The following is a 19,549-nucleotide window of genomic DNA, read 5'->3' as shown; positions in this document are numbered from 1 at the left end:
TGTGTGTATTTGTGAATTTATTTTTTAAAAGGTGTGCATATTGCTGTTACAGTCATGGAATATTACATCATGATTGATTGATTGATTAATTGATTGACAATCCAATATTTATCATGGTACATATATAAAATTCTAGTTATTCCAAAATGCAAAATTGATTTTAAAATGGTTTAAATAAATAAAATAGCATTCATCTTGTTTCATAGATGCAGAAAAATGGAACATCTTCTATTTATCGGATATTTTGTATTCGTATTTAATTTAAAATGTTGGGCTACATGCTGCAGAAGTGCACAAAAGCTTTCAACGCAGGTCAGCAGTAGCGAACTAAGACAACGTCTACTGAATTTAAATGTGAAGTCACGGACATCGTGCCACTGAGTAAGCCAAGAGGAAACACTGTACCTTAGATAACTAGACTATTTTTGCAGCTTGACATTTAAAACGAGCAAATCATCTTATGTACAAAGTTTTGTTTTAACTCCTTAAGACTTGTTATTATCTGAGTTAAAAAAGAAGCTATGGTGATTCAATCAACCAATTTTATATCATTGCCAATATCTTTTTTCTTTTTCTTTGTGTACGCAAGACATTTAAAGTCCAATTAAGAACAGTAATGAATTTATGAATGATTTTTTATAGTTCCTACCTTGCAACCCTGCTTTCCACAAAATTGGACTAAACATTTTACATTGCATGGGACACTAGATACAAGTTCTGTACTAGACTTGTATGAATGTATTTAAAAAGAACTATTCTGTATGGGAAACGAGATTAGGGAATTTTGTATTGTTTGTTTGTTTATATGTTTGTTTGGGTTTTTGGTTGTTGCAAGAATTGCCAAAATATCCAAATACAGTAAAACACGTTTATAACGAAGTGCCAGGGACGGGTGATTTTACTTCGTTATAAGCGAAATTCGTTATATCTGTCAAGTTAACAACATATTTTATAGTCATGGGAAATGAAAATCACTTCGATGTAAGCGTCAATTTATTGTAAGCGTGTTCGCTATGACCATGTTTTACGGTACCTTGCACAGAAATTGATTATCTTACGCGGAAAGGGTGAATAATGCCTTCCATGATCTTTCCATTCAGTGGAAAATGTATAGAAATCATCAATAATTCAAACCTGTGACCAAGTGTTTAGTAAAAACATTGCATAAAGACACGCTATTTGTTTAAACATGTTCTGGTATGCATTGATTTTATAGGGTTGTTTAGATAATGCATTTTGTTACATTTAAGTTGTCACATTTATGACTGCATTATGTAGTAAGCTATTTTAATGTTTGACTGTTTATTGACAAACTACTACACTATAATGACTGTTTCCGTAATCAGTCTATTTAGTGCTGAATTCATGGAAAACGATTTTTTAACAACCTTAATCAAATAACCTTTACCTTGGATTGCAGTTACATGTCCGGAATTACGATTACCAACAAGGTCAGTTGTTATAACGTGTTTGCTGAATAATTGACGATAGTTTTATTTTTAAATATATGGACATATATTTCAAACAATCAAGCTTCTAAAGCCATTTTACAAAATGCATATTCATTCTTGTTTTAAAGCAAACCGTCACAGGCTCAAAAATGAAGTCTTTATCTATCGCGGAACGTTATTTTATCTAAAGTTATCTCTTCTGTAAAGCTGTTTTGATAAAATTTCTACTTCTTTCTAATCTTGACTTCTTTTGATATTTGCACATAACTGTAATTAAAAACTGTCAACTGTCTTTACACTGCCAGTCGATGAAAATAAATTGATTGTTTATGATTTAGACACATGGATCTTTAAGCAGATTTTTTAAACGTTATATTTCAGAAAATCGTCATGCTAGATTTTCCCATAGTTTCTCTCCTTTGTGCGCATGATGGAATTAACATTGCTAATACGGTCAAAAAAAGTTTAGAAAAAAATGAAACAAAGGTACTTATTGTTGACGTTTTGCAAATCAGTGAAGCACCTCCTTCCTCTGTACTGGTACTATTTTTAACCCCAGGGATGTTATCTGTGTTGAAATCATCACATGCACCCGATCTGAACAGTGTATATAGCAGAAGCAAAACGTGTGCTTTGTTTTTTCATGAGACAATTAACTTCTATGGAGATTCGATTCAACAATTGTTGCAACAAACGATTCCTTCATTTACAAAATGGGGTTGTTTACCTACAGGAAAGAGAATTAGAGTTATCGTTTTAAAAATCATAGAACTCATTGACACAGTTGAAGAGGAACCAGATCAAGATGTTCCTGGTCTTGTGTGGGACTGTAAGCTTTATCCAGAGAGTGTATGGGAAGTGAGTTTGTAAAATCATTAATCTGTTATTTTATGTTATTTGCTTCTATGTTTTGTAAAATGTATAATTAATTTGAGATTTCAGGACAAGCAGACTGTGTTCATATCCTTCAACTCCGAGAGAACACTTGAGGACAAGGTGACGGTTGACGTAGATCAGACCTTGTTTGAAGCCACCTGGGTTAATCCGTACACCTTTATGTTTCAGTATAAACATGGTAATTTTTTTATTTGTTTTCATCTTTAAAAACCTCTCAGACTTTACAACAAATCTTGGCAGTTTCAAACTGTTTAATACACTAGATGATATCCCGGGGAAGCGCGAGAATGAACACTTTACACATCAATATGATTCAATACTTAAAATAATGAACTCTGGTTTTTTTTCATTTTTGTACATACTTTGTCCGAATGTTTTCTTAATTTCTATCTAAGCCTATTCTTTTAAATTGAAATAAAAACACAACTGCACGGCTAAATACTACGAGTAGTATTGCAGCTAACTGAAAAAATAACAACTTTTCAAACGCATGAGTGGGTTTTTAGTTCGTCGTATCTCTATTGTTCTTTAAGTCAAATTTCTCTATTATAATCACCACTGTCCTAAGAATTTCAGATAAAAAAAAACTGTTTTGAATAACAACAACTGGGAAGGGGGCCACCCCCGTCCAAATATAACTTCTCCGTTTTATGCATAGACTGTTTATGATTTTCAAAATAATGTGTAAGGTTTACTACTCTACCAACATGTCGTTCTATGAAAAATATATAAAATTAAAAAACGCTAGTGAATGCATATTTTGTTCGATATTTTAAACCAAAATTGTTAGATACAAAGCATCTCGCACTACACTTTCCGCCATTTTATTAATCAACTTTTTTGTATTGACCAAAGATGTTCAATCCAGGGTATCTGCCAGTAATGCTTGATGAATCGTCTTATACTGTGTATTTGCCATGACGTTAATTAGTCAACCCGTGTTCTTGGTTACCACTCTTGATAGTTATATTCCAAACTCTTGTCATGTTGTAAATTTTGAATTTACTGGATGGGTGTAGATACAAAGTTGTCATGTTGTAAATTTTGTATTTACACTAACTCAGTAAATTCAAAATTTACAACATGACACTCTCACCAGAGGACGCGCTTCGCAAGCGTTCTATCCATCAAAACTAAAATCGCGCATTAAAAAGACAGATTGCCTGATTTTATTTATTCAACACTTGTCAAATCTTCACTTCTATGTTACTCTAAGTAAGATTCCGGTAACTATAAACAATTGTCAGGTAAAATTCAATTATAGCTTACGAACATCATATGTCTCGTGTTGAAATACCAAAGATGTAAGCAGTAACTCTAGTGCAGGCATGTTTGAGTTTATTGACAAAAAGTCGTAATTTATAAGTATATATGTTATCTGTTTGATCATTATGCATAATTAATAGGCCTTTTAAATGTCATGAATATAATTATCTATACTATTTTATAATAATAGACTCGAATTGTTGGGCTTTAATATCAAGAAATTGGAAGAGAACTGTCTTCTTATATATATATATATATATATATATATATATATATATATATATATATATATATATATATATATATATATATATATTAAACATCATTGGCACTTATTACCAAGTTTTTTTTTCTCAATCAAGATTCGCTTATTAATAATCAACGAAAATTCCTGTAAACAAATCCGGAAACCTACCGTATTTTTGGGATTTTACAATCTTGCGCATGCGCATTACATTTACGCTTAATCACGGGTGGCTCTTTAGTTTATATTTCCACAATATCACATCTGCATTGTATACTCAGAAACGAAATTACAAATACGTGTAAATTTTCCTTGAAAATTTGTCATCTATTCTGTTTATCAAAGGAAATACGGGAGATGACTCATTAAATATGAAATTTTTCACATGAAAAATCCCGAGAGTTCCGAATGTCAACATGGTGTGTGAATTCGAAGCGAGTAAAAAAGTTGGTAAAAAAAGTGTTGAATTCTTCATAAATTGGATTAAATGTTTTTTAGATGAAAGGTATTTACTGCCTCAAAATGGTTTGTTATGAATATTTAACTGTTATTTTCAATGCAGTTTTCTTGATTTTCTCCAAAATCGTTTCGGAGCGATTCTGCAATTTTTGGTACATTACGGGTATATGGGAGGCATTTTTACTGTGGTGAAGGCCTGTCTCGAGACACAGTTACATGTAGATTATTCTAACTAAGCAGAGTGTAGTGAAAAATTAATAGCATTATTGTAGGATTAAGCTTGGTTATGTAAATGTCAACAATACGGTGTGTCGAAGTTTCTATTTCGTAAACGTCCGATATAATTTGCAATATCAACCCGTGCACGCACGGGTCAAAGTCTAGTTTCAGTTATAAGTATACATGTAATTATTATTGCTTCCTAAAGTAGGGCCAGTTATTATTGATGCAGGTTAGATACAACACTCGATATTTTCATAGATCGGAGAAACAGACATTTCTTATGAAAATTTCTAAAAAGTTCCTTTTGCTGTTAATAATGCTATTTAAAGGCGGTGGACACATATGAATGAGAATGTTTTTCATAAATACACAAATTATGTAACCGTGTATATGTTGTGTGTATTCTTTATGATGAACTTAAAATCATAATCGCTTAACATTATTAACGTTACAATGGTTTTTCAATCCTTGGATTCTTTTTTATCAAGATGGAATCTCATTCGTTAATAAAAAAGTTAATAAAATGATTTAGGACATCTATTTTTTTTTATATATCTGCACGCGTAAGTATGAATATATTTTTGCAGGCTGCAATGCAAATGGCCAGCGCTTGGTAACGGTTTTTGTAAACGGAGAATGCCTAGCCACTTCTATGATTTTCGTTAAAGACAGGAGCCAGATACTATTAGGAGAAATCAACGACTCAGCTTCGCCACTTCATTTCTTAAAGGACATTGTACAATCTATCAAAGACACAGATAGCGAATTGCCTACTGAGAGCATAGATGTCAAACTACTGGAGGGCACCAAACAGTTTTTAAAAATGTTGGCTCAATTACCTGACTTTACAGATGGCAATAAAAGCGGTATGACTACTGTAAACCAACTTTTATTTGCGTGCGAGAAATTAGCGCGAGGTTCGCTAGAGCCTCGTCGTCGCGAATATATCTCGCCGCGAACCAGTCTTCATCGTATGGTTGTTATAACAAATTACGGGTCTGGATAATGCTTCGTCGCGAACATTAGTCGTCGCGAACCAGTTTATTGGAAATAAATCGCGAAATAACGTCGCCGCGAATAAATGTTGGTTTACAGTATTGCTACCATAAAAAGAACGTTGGTGAATGACATGATTTGGAATGAATATGTGTCTTAATAAAGAAAGTAACGATAAAATTTGTAACGTGTCATTTTGTTGTTGAGTCAGATAGTTCCTACAAACAGAAAATAAAGACTCTAGAGGAACCTACCTTGGAAGAAGATCTTTCTTATGTAAATACACTTTTTTAATAAATGTTTATTGAACAGAAAGAGTAACTCATATAAATTTTCCTCAATTTAAACAAAAAAAAAAAACAAGCAATGATTCTATGAAGTGCATATGTATTGAAATAACAAGTTATGGGGTTGTAAATTATCGTGATATAAACCAATCAGACAACAGTAAAGCCAAAGACTTTTACTACCTTTGACAGAGTACCGAGCCTGTCGTCCGAAGATCCAACAGTCAGGACATCAGAAATAGAAGAGGGATATCAATACCAGGTACTATTATGCTACAGCAATAACATTATACATTTTGTTTCGCAATTTCAAACCAAGCACTTTAAAAATAGTTTTTCTCAAATATCACAGTTTTTTGGGGGGGTGTGTTTTTGTTTGTTTTTTTCGGTTTTTTTCTCTTTTTTTTTTTTGGTGGGGGGTGTAATTTACATGTTTTTTTCTTGGGGGTGATTTATAAAGTTTGTCAAACCAGAATTCCATACAGTCATTAAAAACTCACAAATTTTCTTTAAAATATTTAGAACAATGCCTTAGAAGTCAATTTTTAAAGCTCCAATTGCAATCTAATTCAACTGCTGATTTTCTATAAATCTAGAAGGTACTATATTTTTCGCTACTCGAGAAAATGTCATTGGGGAACAGTCACGATTTCAGCAGCACGATTTGAAATCTTGATATCATATAATGGTTTGAATGGTTTTTAGGTTGTTTTTAATGGTCAGTCCTAATTTGAGTGTCAAGCACAGTACCTCATGTAGCAATATTTTCATACATACAACTTCTAAGACTGTTACAATCACAGCACGTTAATTTATAATTCATTATTGAGAACCCTGTAAGCCTGGATGAGTTCCACATCCAGAATTAATGTTCAAGTCAAAGTTACTTGCCAGGATAAAACCCTGTTACAAAAACCTACCATTTTGACAATCGAAACTTATTAATTTATAAAATTTTGAAGCAATGAAATATAAAAACACATTCATTTCGATTTAGGTATTCGAAATGTATGTTTTGTAATACTTTGTTAAACTGTGTACTTATTTTTTGAAGATTGTTCAAGAAAAGACGTCAGCACTCTATGTAAATCTACAGAAGTAAGTATACCAAATACCAATTAATAAGTGACGTATTATATTATAGATACAAAATAAGAAGAATGTGATTAGGAATGTACAAGTATTATAATTTAATTTACTGTGCTCTATTTATGGTTACCAACGCGATTCTGAAGCTTATTGCGCTTAAAAATGATACTTATATCTGCTTATTTATCATGTTAGCTCCATAGCAAACGGATTTCGAAAGCTTTACAGAATTTGAGTTCAGAAGAAGACGTACCTCTGATAAAGGTGAACCCTGATTTAAAGAAATCTTTGCCTGATGACTTCTTTGAATCCGCACTAGAGTTCAACAACAGTGTTCGTTAAATAATAAAAATAGTCTTTTTCATATGAAAATTGTCTTTTTATTGATGTTTTAAACAGTACTTAACAATATATTAACAATTGTGTCATGCTTAACTAAATTGAATTGTACATTATAGTATATATCTATGAAGCTATATTTCCCAAGATATCACTGGTTTAAGGCAAATACGTCAATGAATATGAATTTTCAAATTTCAGGCAATAACAATTTGATAAGAACATTTATATCTGAAACATTGCTAGGATATAAAATGTATATCTTAAATTGCACAATAAGCTGTCTCTCTCGAGGAATCAAAGGTTAGACAGTTCATGTACAGGTATCTAGCAAAATCAATAGCTACTGAACTGTAAAAATCGGATTTTATAGTGCACAAAACTTTATGTTTTTAATTTTTACTGTCATCGAATATTATCATACCAGACTGGTGCAAAGTAGGCAAAGTTGTGTCTACCTAAGGATGAGTTTCAGAAAAAAATTGTACATGTCACATGATGGACAATTACATGGAATTCAATTGAATTGAAAAACAAATTCCCTTTTTACGTATTTCACCTTTCAATTCTCAATTATTAAGAAGACATATTTACCTTCATAGATGCTTTAAGGAAATATCATTCTTCTATGGTTATTTTTCTGTAGAATACATATAATTATGTAAACACTCTACTACAATTGATTTACGTAAAAGACATAAGCTTCAAACTGTCCATTCTGAGTGAAAAACAACTATTCTCGGACCATAGAGGTCCGTAGGGCCTAAATTAGTTCTCTCTATCACAAAATGAACAATTTGAGGCTAATGCTTGTACTAGTATCTGACTTAAAACATTACCTTCTGTATTTTAAGAATAGACAGTATCAGGTATACCTGTTGACAATGTTAATAAATTTATTATTTTTAACTTTGAACAATTAAACAAGTCTAGCGTAAACTTTCCATTGTTCACTTATTAGACAGTTTCAGGTATGTGCAAAGGCTTCATAAAGCTGCGCTGAGAAAATTTCATATTTACTTTACCACTAAGGTGACAGGGGGTAGTTTCTTCTGTCGAGGAAATGTGAAACAGGTAATGCATATACAAATATGTGTCCTAATAGTTAAGTGGATTTTAAAATTTGCTAAAATTGGTTGCATGGGGATATCTGGTCCTTACGCTTGAGAAGTTTTGCATTCTCACGTTTCCCGTACCTTGCTCCAGTCTAGAGCTCTTGCGAGTACACAAAACGCTGTAAAGCGTTCGTTGTAATGTTTGTGCGTTGAATTGCAGAAATTTAGATCGCATTTGGTCGCGTCTGAATAGTGTGCATGCCCAGTGATGTTAGGAGACTTGATGCAACTACAAAAACGCATGCAACGAATGCGAGAGCTCGTGCAACGTATGAGATAGCTCGCGCGAATAGTGAAAGAAAGGGGCTTAAGATGCAATGATATAATTTATATCATATTGACATTTTTCTTCATGTACGATTAGGGATCTTTGTTATCATTTTCCCCTTCTTTTGTTTTTGTTTTTGTGGGGGTTTTTATGATTTTTTTAAAAATTGGTAGTTTTTTGTGGTTTTTATTTTATTATATTTTTATTAAGCATTGCCAAAAACATCTAATCACCTTGCCAAGAAAGGGATTGCATTATCGCGCGTGCACACTCGATCCTCGCTATCATAGTAAACCGTAGTGAGAAGGTGAACAGTGGAGAGGTTTGTGCAACGCATTCCATACATTCTTCCTTTTATTGAAAAATGTATGGAAAAAAGCATTTCGAAACCTGTAATATGTTTTAATATGTAAACGGTGTGACCGTTGGACCGAGCGCAGATTTAACACAGTGCATGCAGTTTGATTTTTGTATGATAAAATCTATTTCAAACGCACACAGTAAGATCCGCCTGCATGGTTGCCTACTCAAATCATTCGTAAATATTAAACTAAACGTCGCGTGCTCAGTCTACATTATGACGTCATATTTCAGACGTAAAACGTTCAAGTTTTGTCTTCGGAAAAAGCCGAAGACAGTTACGTGATTCCGAATTTTTTTTATTTCTTGTTTTATTGTTCATCAATTTAATTCATATGAATGCCGCTGTAATAAAATTGTATACTTTGTTCAGTATCTAAAAGATCAGTTCCTTGACGTTAATGTTTTTATTTTCCATCTGATAATTTGATAAGACATACATAGAACAAGTCGTGTTTCTTGATTGAAGCACTATTAAAACTTATCTGGTTTCCTTTTTAATTTCTTTTAATTCAGATTCACTTCTATTGAAACACTGGAACTTATTAAAGCGAGTTTAGGGGCAATAAACATCGAAAAGTACCAGTCAATCAATGATCGAACTAACTTTTTAAAAACAAAATGGCTGCCAATATGGCGGCGCCCAGGGCTGGAAGAAATTTTTTTTGGCCTTAGTACCCCTGATTCAACATTCATTTTTCACTGATTTTCTTATATATACGTGTTACCATTAATCCTCGCTTCGCGAGGCGGGCTTCGCCCGCCTCTCGCTGCGCTCGGTATAAAACAACTTGAATTGCACCTTGTTCGTTGGTGCATAGATTTAAGGGGAGTGTTTTCAATTGTGCAAATTCTGAGATATCCATCATTCCATCGGGTCCTAAGCCATATATCCATATGGTGAAATTGACTGCGATAATTATCATAGGTTTTCGTAGTCAGTTTATTTAGTCCTGAATTGGTGGAAAACTTTAACAAATAACCTTCACCTTGGATTGCTGCTACATTTCCGGAATTACTTTTACCCACGAGGTCAGATGTTTTACAGTATTCGTTAAATTAAATTCTTTTTTCCATAGACACATGGATCTTTAATCATTTAATTTATATCAAAGGATATTTTTCAGAACATCGTCATGCTAGATTTCCCCGTAATTTTTCTTCTTTTTGCTCATGATGGAATAAAGATTGCTGATACGGTCAAAAAAGGTTTAGAAAAAAACGAAATTACGGTGCATAGCGTTGATATTTCGCAAATCAGTGAAGCGTTTACTTCGTCTGCACTGGTACTATTTTTGACCCCGGGGATGTTATCTGTGTTGAAATCAGCACATGCACCCGATCTGAACAGTGTATATAACAAAAGCAGCACTTGTGCTTTGTTCTTTCATGAGACAATCAACTTCACTGGAGATTCGGTCCAACAACTGTTAAAACAAAAAATTCCTTCATTTAAAAAATGGAGCTGCTTTCCTACAGGAAATAGAGTTTTAACAATCATTTTAAAAATCATAGAACTCCTTGATGCAGTTGAGGAGGGACCATATCAAGATGTTCCAGGTCTTGAGTCTGAATGCCAGCTTTATCCAGAGAGTGTGTGGAAGGTGAGTTTGTAAAAAAAAAGTTATTCAGTTTTTTCTGTTTCCAACGGGAGACCTTGTACTGCTTGTAATGGCTTTTCTTTAAAACATTTTTTTTCTTCTAGACGTGTTTCAAAATCTTAATATCTCGCTTGTTTAAAACTAATTTCGTTCTATTTTTCAGGGTAAATTGTAATAATAATGATAATTTTAAAAATGAAATATTTACCTTCTAATAATATTATTAACAAATTGATTTTAAAATTTTATAAATGTGAAATCGGATGTCAATTTGTGATTGCTCTCTCTCTCTCTCTCTCTCTCTCTCTCTCTCTCTCTCTCTCTCTCTCTCTCTCGTGTTTTTGCCGTTTGATCAGCGCACTTCTTCCGCAACAGTGATGATGTTGAGATTAAAACGTAAATGACCATCCGCTTTAGTTTTTGAAATGAGCAAAAAGTTTGCTGGGCCCTCTGAGCTCGTGATCTGGTTCAATATATAATAAATTAAATGCTACATCGACCAGTTTCTGGTCTTAAAACAGGAGGAGGTCCTGGGGAGGGGTGAGAAGGAAAGTTAGTTGAATGGAGAATATGTATAAATGCGGGATTTTTTTTCCAGAGGTATGAGAATTGGCCGTCTAGAGATGTTCAGGGCAAAGTACTAATAGGAGGCAAGCTTCCGGGATCTCTTGAAAATTTGAGACATTCAAGAGTCATTTATTAGTTTTAAACCGATAGAGGACTTTTACATTAACATTTACATCAACATATAACTGTAATAATAAGATGATGTCTTATCAACATTAATATCGCAGAGGTTCTGATATCATCTACATACTATCGTCTATTCCTTTGTGTCAAATTGGTATTAGGAATTTTTAAGGAAGAGGAGTCAAAATTTGATTTTAATATTCAGGATACTTAGAGTGCCCTTTAGAAGAATAGGACTACATTTCTTTTTAATACAAAAGGATCAGCTGCCAACTTCTTAAACTACAAAATAAAATTTTAGCATAAAATTTATACCAAAGGAAATCAGCCTTCATGAATACTGACTTCAAAGGCAAATAATGCAAAGAAATGTCTTATTGTAAATTTTGAATTTACTTGGTGGGAGAAAATACAAAATTTACAAGATGGGTGTTAATACAAAATTTACAATTCTAATGTTGTAAATTTTACATTTGTACCCACCCAGTAAATTCAAAATTTTCAACTCGGAAAAAACATTCACAGGAACCACATATTACTTGATCACTGAGTTTTGCAATAGTTTTATGATACTGGTTCTATGTTTTGTAAAATACGCAGTTAATTTGAAATTTTAGGACAAGCAGACTGTGTTCATATCCTTTAACTCCGAGAGAACACTTGAGGACAAGGTGACGGTTGACGTAGATCAAACCTTGTTTGAGGCCACCTGGGTTAACCCGTACACCTATATGTTTAAGTACAATCATGGTAGGTTTTGGATCCGTTTTCATCATTAAGAACCTCTAGATCTTAGGTTTTCCAAGAAAACAGGCCACTTTTAAAAATTTTAATACATGTACTCTGTAATAATTATTATGCGTTAAATTTACTGATTATATTTCAATTATAATCATGCATGTAACTGTTATAAAAAAATATTGCTTCTTAAGGTGGCTCTATACACCCACAGTTTATTCCAATTTTCAATAGAAGACCACAAAACATATACTTATCAAATATCAAAATGACGATAGGGATACTATAGGTATTTTTAAAGAATTTTTTAATGTTTTTTCGTGTTTTTGTAAAATATTTTTTAAAAAGACAGCTATCAACAAATTAAGAGAAATTATTTTGTCATATGATGGATATTTCCTTCGGACACATAAAAAAAAATATAACACTTCTTAACATTCAAAAATGTTATTATTGCAATTTTTTTAGTATTTCCCCAAAACATATTTTTTCATATTTTCTTACTCTGTTGACAAATCATCTGAAAAAGTTGCTTGATGTTATAAAAAAATGTATTTTAATAAATGTGAAATAAAAAATTGAATGAAAACAATTGCAAATAAACACAAAAAATATTTTAAATTTTATTTGGTATGAAAGTTCCTCATGTAAGGGTTATCGTTCCTAAGTCCCAAGGCCCAAACACCTTGGGGACTTTTCATTTCTGAGTTAAAGAAAATTTCCTAAATATAATGTTGGAATGATGAATACATGCATATATCATGATAGACTTTGCCCTGTATAAGTGAATATATTCGATTTAGTGCAAAACTAAGTAAAATAAATAAAGGGGAACATTGACTAGGCTAATAGGATTTATGTATCCCAACCTGAGAGAAATTCAAAGCAACCCTCTCATCCCCGTTAGGTGTCGATATTAATGTGCATTAAAGTATATTATAATTGAAATATTTTTCACCTGTTTAGAATTTTCTTTCACGGTATTCAACCAAAAAATACGTTTTAGAAATTTTTGGAAAGTTAAAAAATTTATTGTTCACAGTGGGAATCGAACTCATGACCTACTGGTTTGTAGTGAACCCACTAACCCACTGCGCTACGGTGTAACATATCGAAGATGCTAAAGAAACTCTTTAAAAATTTATACTTGATTTTATTGTTTATTTCGATAAATAATACCACACAACGTGAAGGCGTCACATACCACATTACTTGTAAGTAATGAATTTTCCAATTATCAAATTAAATCTATCCATTTAACAAATTTTTTCAAAATAGCGGTTCCCATACAATTCACCTCAGTTTAAATCAGCCAGTACCGGAAATGCATGTTTCCAGATTTACTTTTTTGCGTACTGCGTCATCAAAAAGTGGTTTATAGAGCCACCTTAAAGCAGGGCCGATTATAATTGGTAAAGATGATCGGGTAAAACACTTGATATTTATATAGATCAGAGAAACAAACATTTCTGAAAATTTTCAGAATGTTTCTTTTGCTTTTTTTCTACTATAATACTAATTTTTGGTGGTTAGCACATATCAATGAGAGTATTTTTATCATAAATACCCAAATTATGTAACCATGTACAGTACTGATCAGACCTAACCTAACACCAGAGTAAAGTCCAACTAAACCCCGGGTTTACTTTAGGGGTTTACTTTGGGTTTACTCGGTTTACTTTTTGAAAATTCGGGTTCACACGGGGTTTACTTTGGATTTAATTGGAAATTGCTTTTGAGGTCAACAGTACGTATTGAAGTGTGAAGCAGACCCCTCTTTTATCTTAGCATCCTACTTACTGTTATTCCTGCCCCTTGTATAATTCGAAAACACAGTTAGCGTCTGTTTTCAGGGGTATACTTCTGACTGGGTTTACTCTCTGTGTCCACTCTGGGTTTACTTTGGGTTTACTCTGGGTCCATTCTAGTAAACCCGGAGTAAACCCAGAAAGTAAACCCAGGGTTTAGTTGAGGTTTATACTTTCTGTTAGGTTGGGTCTGATCGGTAGTGTACATGGTGCATGTATTCTTTATGATGATTAAGGTGGAAAGCTACAACGTATAACAACATGCCTGACATCCGTTTGAAACGCCATTTTGTTCCGGATTTATAACATTATGTCGTGGTACAAAATAGCTTTACACCTTTTAATTGAACTCTTCTAACGAGGGAGATTAGATTTGGAATCACATACGTAGCAAAAGTTAAATGTGTAGTATTTTTATTTGTTCATCTTTGCACATGTCTGTATAAATATATTTTGGCAGGCTGCAATACAAATGGTGAACGCTTGGTAACAGTTTTTGTAAATGGAGATTGCGTAGGCACCGCAAAAATGTTCGTTAAGGACAGGAGTCAAATACTATTAGAAGAAATCAACGACTCAGCTTCGCCGCTTCATTTCTTACAGGACATTGTACAATCTATTAAAGACACAAAGAGCGAATCATCTAATGCGAGCATAGATGTCAAACTACTGGATGGCACCAAGCAGTTATTAAAAAAGTTGGCTGAATTATCTGGCTTTTCAATGGGTAATAAAACTGTTATGACTATCGTTACCATAAAAAAGAACATTCAATTTGATGAATGGCTTGATTTGAAATGAATATATGGTTTCATTTATTTGTAACATGTGTCATTTAGTTGTTGAGTCAGATAGTTCCTACAGACAGAACATAGAGTCTCAAGAGGAATCAAGCTTGGAAGAAAATCTTTGTTATGTAAATACACTTTTTTCATAAATGATTATTAGATTATTAATTTACTAAAGTAACACTTAGACATTGTCCGTAATTTAAACAACATGTATAATGCATAAATAACAAGTTATGATTGTATGATTTTGTAAATTATCGTGACATAAAACAATCCGACAGCAGTTAAGCCAATGATTTTACATCCACTGACAGAATACCGAGTCCGAAGTCCGACGATCCAACAGTCAGAATATCCGGAAAAGAAGAGAAGAGTCAGTACCAGGTAGAATAATGCTACAGTAAACAACACTCTACTTTTAAAAAAGCTATCATTTTTTTTTTCAATTTATCTTAGTGTTTGTTGTTGATACGATACGATTGCAATTTTCATCAATTACTACAGCAACTGCTTTAAAATCCTAACTTTACTTTTTAAAGCCAACGGAGGAAATGGTATTGCGCATCAATTTGAACATGACATTTTGAAACTTCATTATATACTATATGCTATGTTTAGAATGAATTTTTAAAAGTGTTCAATGGTCAGTCATGATTTGAATGTCAAGCGACTTCTTATTAAGAGGGCTCGATGGTCGGGGTCATTTTTAGACTGTAAAGACCTCCTTTAAAAGGAGAGCTCTATATTAGAATAAAGGAGAATCCCAAAATGTAAAAGGTAAATTATATGGACTTTTTCTTTGCTAAATACATCATATATAAAAAAAAATTAAGGAAGATATGATGGTTATTTTGTTAACTACTCAACCCCCTTCAGCGTATACTTTGTATGACAAGTTCTATTAAACTTATCAGCAGTATAATTTTGCAATGTAAATGTTTACTTTTGTTCAGAGTTTAGTCACTAATTGATAACGAATCTTTCTTTTGTTAAAAACCTTGATGATTAATTATTAGAACTAGTGGTCAAGTCAAACTTTCTCTCAAATATAAAACCCCTTTAAGACCCCCTCTTACACAAACATATCAGTTGGACAATAAGGATTTCATTTATTAACAAAATTTTGTAATGACGAAATTTTAAAACATATTTATTTCGATTTAGGTTTTCGCAATGTATGTTTTATATCTCCTCGTTCTTATAACGAAATATATTATAATTTTGAAGACTGTTCAAGAGAAGACGCCAATGTTCCTTGTATATCTACTGAGGTAAGAAAGACAGAATCCAGAAACCAAGTAACGCTATATCGAATTTGTAAAATATAATAACTACAAGCCTGTAAAAGACTCTCAATATGGTTACCAACGCGATTCTGAAGCAAATTGTACATAATATTTAAACGTAATTATCTCAGCTTAATTATAATTTTAGCTTCAAAGCAAACGGATTTCGAAAGCTCTACAGAACTTGAGTGCAGAAGAAGACTTGCCTCTCATTAAGGTGAATCCTGATTTGATGAGATCATTGCCTGCTGACTTTTTTGAATCAGTACTAGAGTCCAACAGTGTATGTTAAATGATTAACAATTAATCTGGTATATGCTGCTGTATTCTTGTTCATGTGAAAATTGTCTTTTTTTGGATGATACTGTACCTTATTTACATTTGTGTCATACTTAATTGATTTGTTCACATTGGTACATGTATACATGTATATCTAGGAAGTAATACTAGTATTCCCAAACATCATTGAAGTAAGACAACTATCTCAATAAATACGCTTTTTCAAATTTCAGGCAAGCAGTAACAAATCGATAGGGATATTTATATCTGAAACATTCATTTTTTCCTCAGATTTCACCAAAAGTTGTTTCTTTCGAGGAATCCAAGCTTAAGGTTGCTTCTGTCAGTACAATAAACTCGAATCGATTTAAAAGATCTAGAACAACTATACATGTACATTGTCCTAGCAAAATCAATAGCTATTGAACTGTAAAACTTGGATTAATTTTAATAGTGCGCAAAACTAACTAGCTAAGTTTTATGAACATATCTGCTATGTTCTAATGTGAAATATAAAATTACCAGACTAGCAATGTGACATTGGTTGTCTATGAAAAATCCATACATGTTATATGATAGATGTGAGTTAATTAGTTTGTATGTTATCTTTAAATGTTTAAGAGTGTTCACGAAGACTTTGTTCACAAAACAATGTAAAATAATACAATGTTAAACTTAACACGTAACGCGATGTGAGACGACACACATTTACTAATAAATTATAGCCCTTACATCAATTTCACCTCGATTTGTCTTGACGATATACGATGTATAGAAAGGTGCTTCCAGCAATAAAACAAAATTTTGTATTCATATGCAATATTTTGTATTATAATTGATGTTTAAACATATGTAAACCATGTCAATAAATATAATTTTCCCTGAAATGAATTTTGTACTACATGTATGAATTCTCATTCGCTACAATGTTCGCCTCGTTCTGCTCAGTTATATGGTTTTCACTGGTTTGTTGCGAATCTTCCATGACATTTCCATTACATTCTTTTGCTATAACCTGTAAACAAATAATAAAACAATTAAAGGAAATTTAGCAACTTTTTGTACCTTTTGTGTATTTCTTCAATATTATATTCAAAATTTCAAGTTTAGTAATTAAATAAAACTTGACGTGCAATGCGAAAAAATTAATGAAAAATGACGACCCTGTTATGGGTCTAGATGAGTTATTTATTTACATTTTTGAAAATGTAGTAAGACCGTGAAAGCCATAGTTCTTAGCATAATATCTTTTTTCGCACATGTACTATATATATTGCGTCGCATTTAAAGTTTAAATAAAAATGTTTAAAACTTTACTATAACATTTTAGATTGTTATACATATGTTTTAGAAATCTTTAGACTTTAAACTTTTATTGTAACATATGCCTTACAAAAGTTATCTCTAATATATATATATTATTCAGTCAAAAAGAGGTCTTGAAAATTACATTGATATCATTCGAACTGATTCAAACGTTTAGTCAACGTTAAAATTACAATCAGGAAACGAGAAACAATTAAATATGAAAACAACTTACGTGTTGTGTATTACCCTAATTAAAGTATATTTAATTATAATGTGCTGTTTCAGGAGATATCATAAGTCAACAAACTACTGTCAATTGTTTGCCAGGAGTTTTTTAAAGTAATAAATGTAAAGGAATAGATTAAATATATGAAAAATATTAACTTGGCTATATATTGAAAAGATTTACGCCATAGTAATAAATTCTCGAACACTCTTGTATAGATAGTTAATTAAGCATTATTTGGATGCACCTCTTGTAAAGTTTACCTGTTAGTAACAAAACAATCACTTGCCTTGCTCTTGTGTGAGGGACTAGTATCTTGTCCCGTTTGGGTTAAATTATTTTCTTCTTTAGTCGTATTTTCTTCTGAACTACCACATCCAGTCACTAAGAGATCGTTTCCATTCTGAACTTGACTTTCAGTCCTATTCTGAATTTCACATTCTTTTTCATTTTGAATTTCAATTTCTGTTGTCTGAATTTCACACGTAGCGTTTAGCCATGCATGTTCACAAACACCTGATTCCTGTTTTATGGACTCGTTGACATCGCCGTCTTCTATTGTTTGTGTCGCTCTGTCATCGTACATCCTCCATACTTGCTCCGTCTGAACCATCTGAGAAATTGTGTCCACTTTTGTCTGGGTCCCTCTTGTATCACGTCCCAAGTATATGTGCTTGTCCAGATTCATCCAGATCCCGCTATTTTCGCTGGAATACCTTCGACGTCGATTTGCCGCCTTTTTAATGTCGAACGTCTGCGATGTTCGACCAGACACCTCTTTCTCGTCGATGGCGAGATTATCAAAACCTTGAACTTCGTCATTCCAGATGTCCGTTTTGGGTTTTCCAAACAAGCACCCCATACTGTCCTTTTTCACTTTTTCAATTTATCATAAATCGTCAGTTTTGCGACTCTAAGTAGGAACTCGCATTGTATCCATTACTTTTGTCATTTGACATTTTCACAGCGGACAAACAACTTATTATTACAGGCAGTCAACAGAGTTACTCCTTAAATCCGCTTAGGATTTTGATAGGAATAAATAACGAACATAACAAGGTATTTAATCCAACTTTAGATCAATCAACATGGATCCCTCGCGTGGCGGACCAGGCGAAGGAGAATAGGGGCGTGCTTATAAACATACAAGTTACATTTGATGCAGTTCCTTTTCTTCATTTGTTCTATTTTTTATTATTTTTTTTATTATGCATTTACATATTTTTCCTTAATTTTCAATCAAACAAAAAAGATGTTAAGAATTAACATATATACATGTACATGTACACTCATATCTATACGAAGAGCGCTAACTCTTCAAAACAGAATCAAGACTCAAGAGCGGTAAAATTGTCAATAAGGAATTATATCAACTAACCAACATATTTTTGTAGCTTTTATAGGGTATAATATATGTAGCTCGATATGAAAGCATCTTAAACCTTGATAGAATGTTCTATCGTTAAAATGACAGACGGTTTAACCTGGCTGAGCGTAGCCTTGTCACGGTAACATTATTCTTTCTATCTTGAACCTTGTTTCACTAAATCCTTGTTTTATGACAATCATTGTTGCCAATCTTCCTGTTTTGATGCAATTTCTACAAAATTCATGCTGATGCATGGTTTAATTAACAATTTGGAATGGTATGATTATATTTACATTGATATTTGTCGTCATGGCTTTAATTATTATAATTTAATTTATTTTTTTTTGCCGAGAACGAACCCCTACTCAGTATACACGAATTCAGAAAATTTTCCCTAGGAGGTCCAAAGTACAAGGGGGGGGGGGGGGGGTCGGGGGGGTCAGCTCCAGATATTCGCTGT

At 32.7% G+C, this 19,549-nt stretch overlaps 3 protein-coding genes across 7 annotated transcripts; 2 read left to right on the top strand and 1 right to left on the bottom strand.

Moving 5' to 3' along the window:
• The first annotated feature begins 152 nt into the window (after window positions 1–152).
• Window positions 153–9,032, top strand: LOC128165454 (uncharacterized). 4 transcript variants are annotated; one of them, XM_052830005.1, is made up of 8 exons: window positions 159–1,451; window positions 1,833–2,309; window positions 2,394–2,526; window positions 5,127–5,405; window positions 5,747–5,811; window positions 6,015–6,084; window positions 6,877–6,920; window positions 7,107–9,032. In XM_052830005.1, the coding sequence occupies exons 1-8, from the start codon at window positions 1,425–1,427 to the stop codon at window positions 7,251–7,253; spliced, it is 1,242 nt and encodes a 413-aa protein (XP_052685965.1). In that variant the 5' UTR covers window positions 159–1,424; the 3' UTR covers window positions 7,254–9,032. The 4 variants fall into 4 exon arrangements, with proteins under 4 accessions (XP_052685967.1, XP_052685965.1, XP_052685969.1 ...); XM_052830007.1 differs by lacking the exon at window positions 1,833–2,309 and having other exon boundaries at window positions 153–1,451; XM_052830009.1 differs by lacking the exon at window positions 159–1,451 and having other exon boundaries at window positions 2,121–2,280.
• A 747-nt stretch (window positions 9,033–9,779) lies between these two features.
• LOC128165456 (uncharacterized) lies at window positions 9,780–16,854 on the top strand. Of its 2 annotated transcripts, none has more exons than XM_052830011.1 (8): window positions 9,780–10,025; window positions 10,121–10,597; window positions 11,902–12,034; window positions 14,291–14,557; window positions 14,670–14,746; window positions 14,936–15,005; window positions 15,849–15,892; window positions 16,056–16,854. In XM_052830011.1, the coding sequence occupies exons 2-8, from the start codon at window positions 10,130–10,132 to the stop codon at window positions 16,197–16,199; spliced, it is 1,203 nt and encodes a 400-aa protein (XP_052685971.1). In that variant the 5' UTR covers window positions 9,780–10,025; window positions 10,121–10,129; the 3' UTR covers window positions 16,200–16,854. The 2 variants fall into 2 exon arrangements, with proteins under 2 accessions (XP_052685971.1, XP_052685972.1); XM_052830012.1 differs by having other exon boundaries at window positions 10,109–10,597.
• Window positions 16,855–16,988: 134 nt separating this feature from the next.
• LOC128165458 (uncharacterized) lies at window positions 16,989–18,746 on the bottom strand. Its single transcript, XM_052830013.1, has 2 exons — window positions 18,010–18,746; window positions 16,989–17,201 (listed from the first exon to the last, which is right to left on the bottom strand). Exons 1-2 carry the CDS (start codon window positions 18,580–18,582, stop codon window positions 17,085–17,087), a joined length of 690 nt encoding a protein of 229 aa, XP_052685973.1. The 5' UTR covers window positions 18,583–18,746; the 3' UTR covers window positions 16,989–17,084.
• Window positions 18,747–19,549: the final 803 nt, after the last annotated feature.

The sequence above is a fragment of the Crassostrea angulata genome, chromosome 10 (genome assembly GCF_025612915.1).
Source record: "Crassostrea angulata isolate pt1a10 chromosome 10, ASM2561291v2, whole genome shotgun sequence".
NCBI classification, from domain to species: Eukaryota; Metazoa; Mollusca; class Bivalvia; order Ostreida; family Ostreidae; genus Magallana; species Magallana angulata.
Note: the sequence above shows the minus strand (reverse complement) of the source record. Positions and strands in the feature narration are given on the sequence as shown.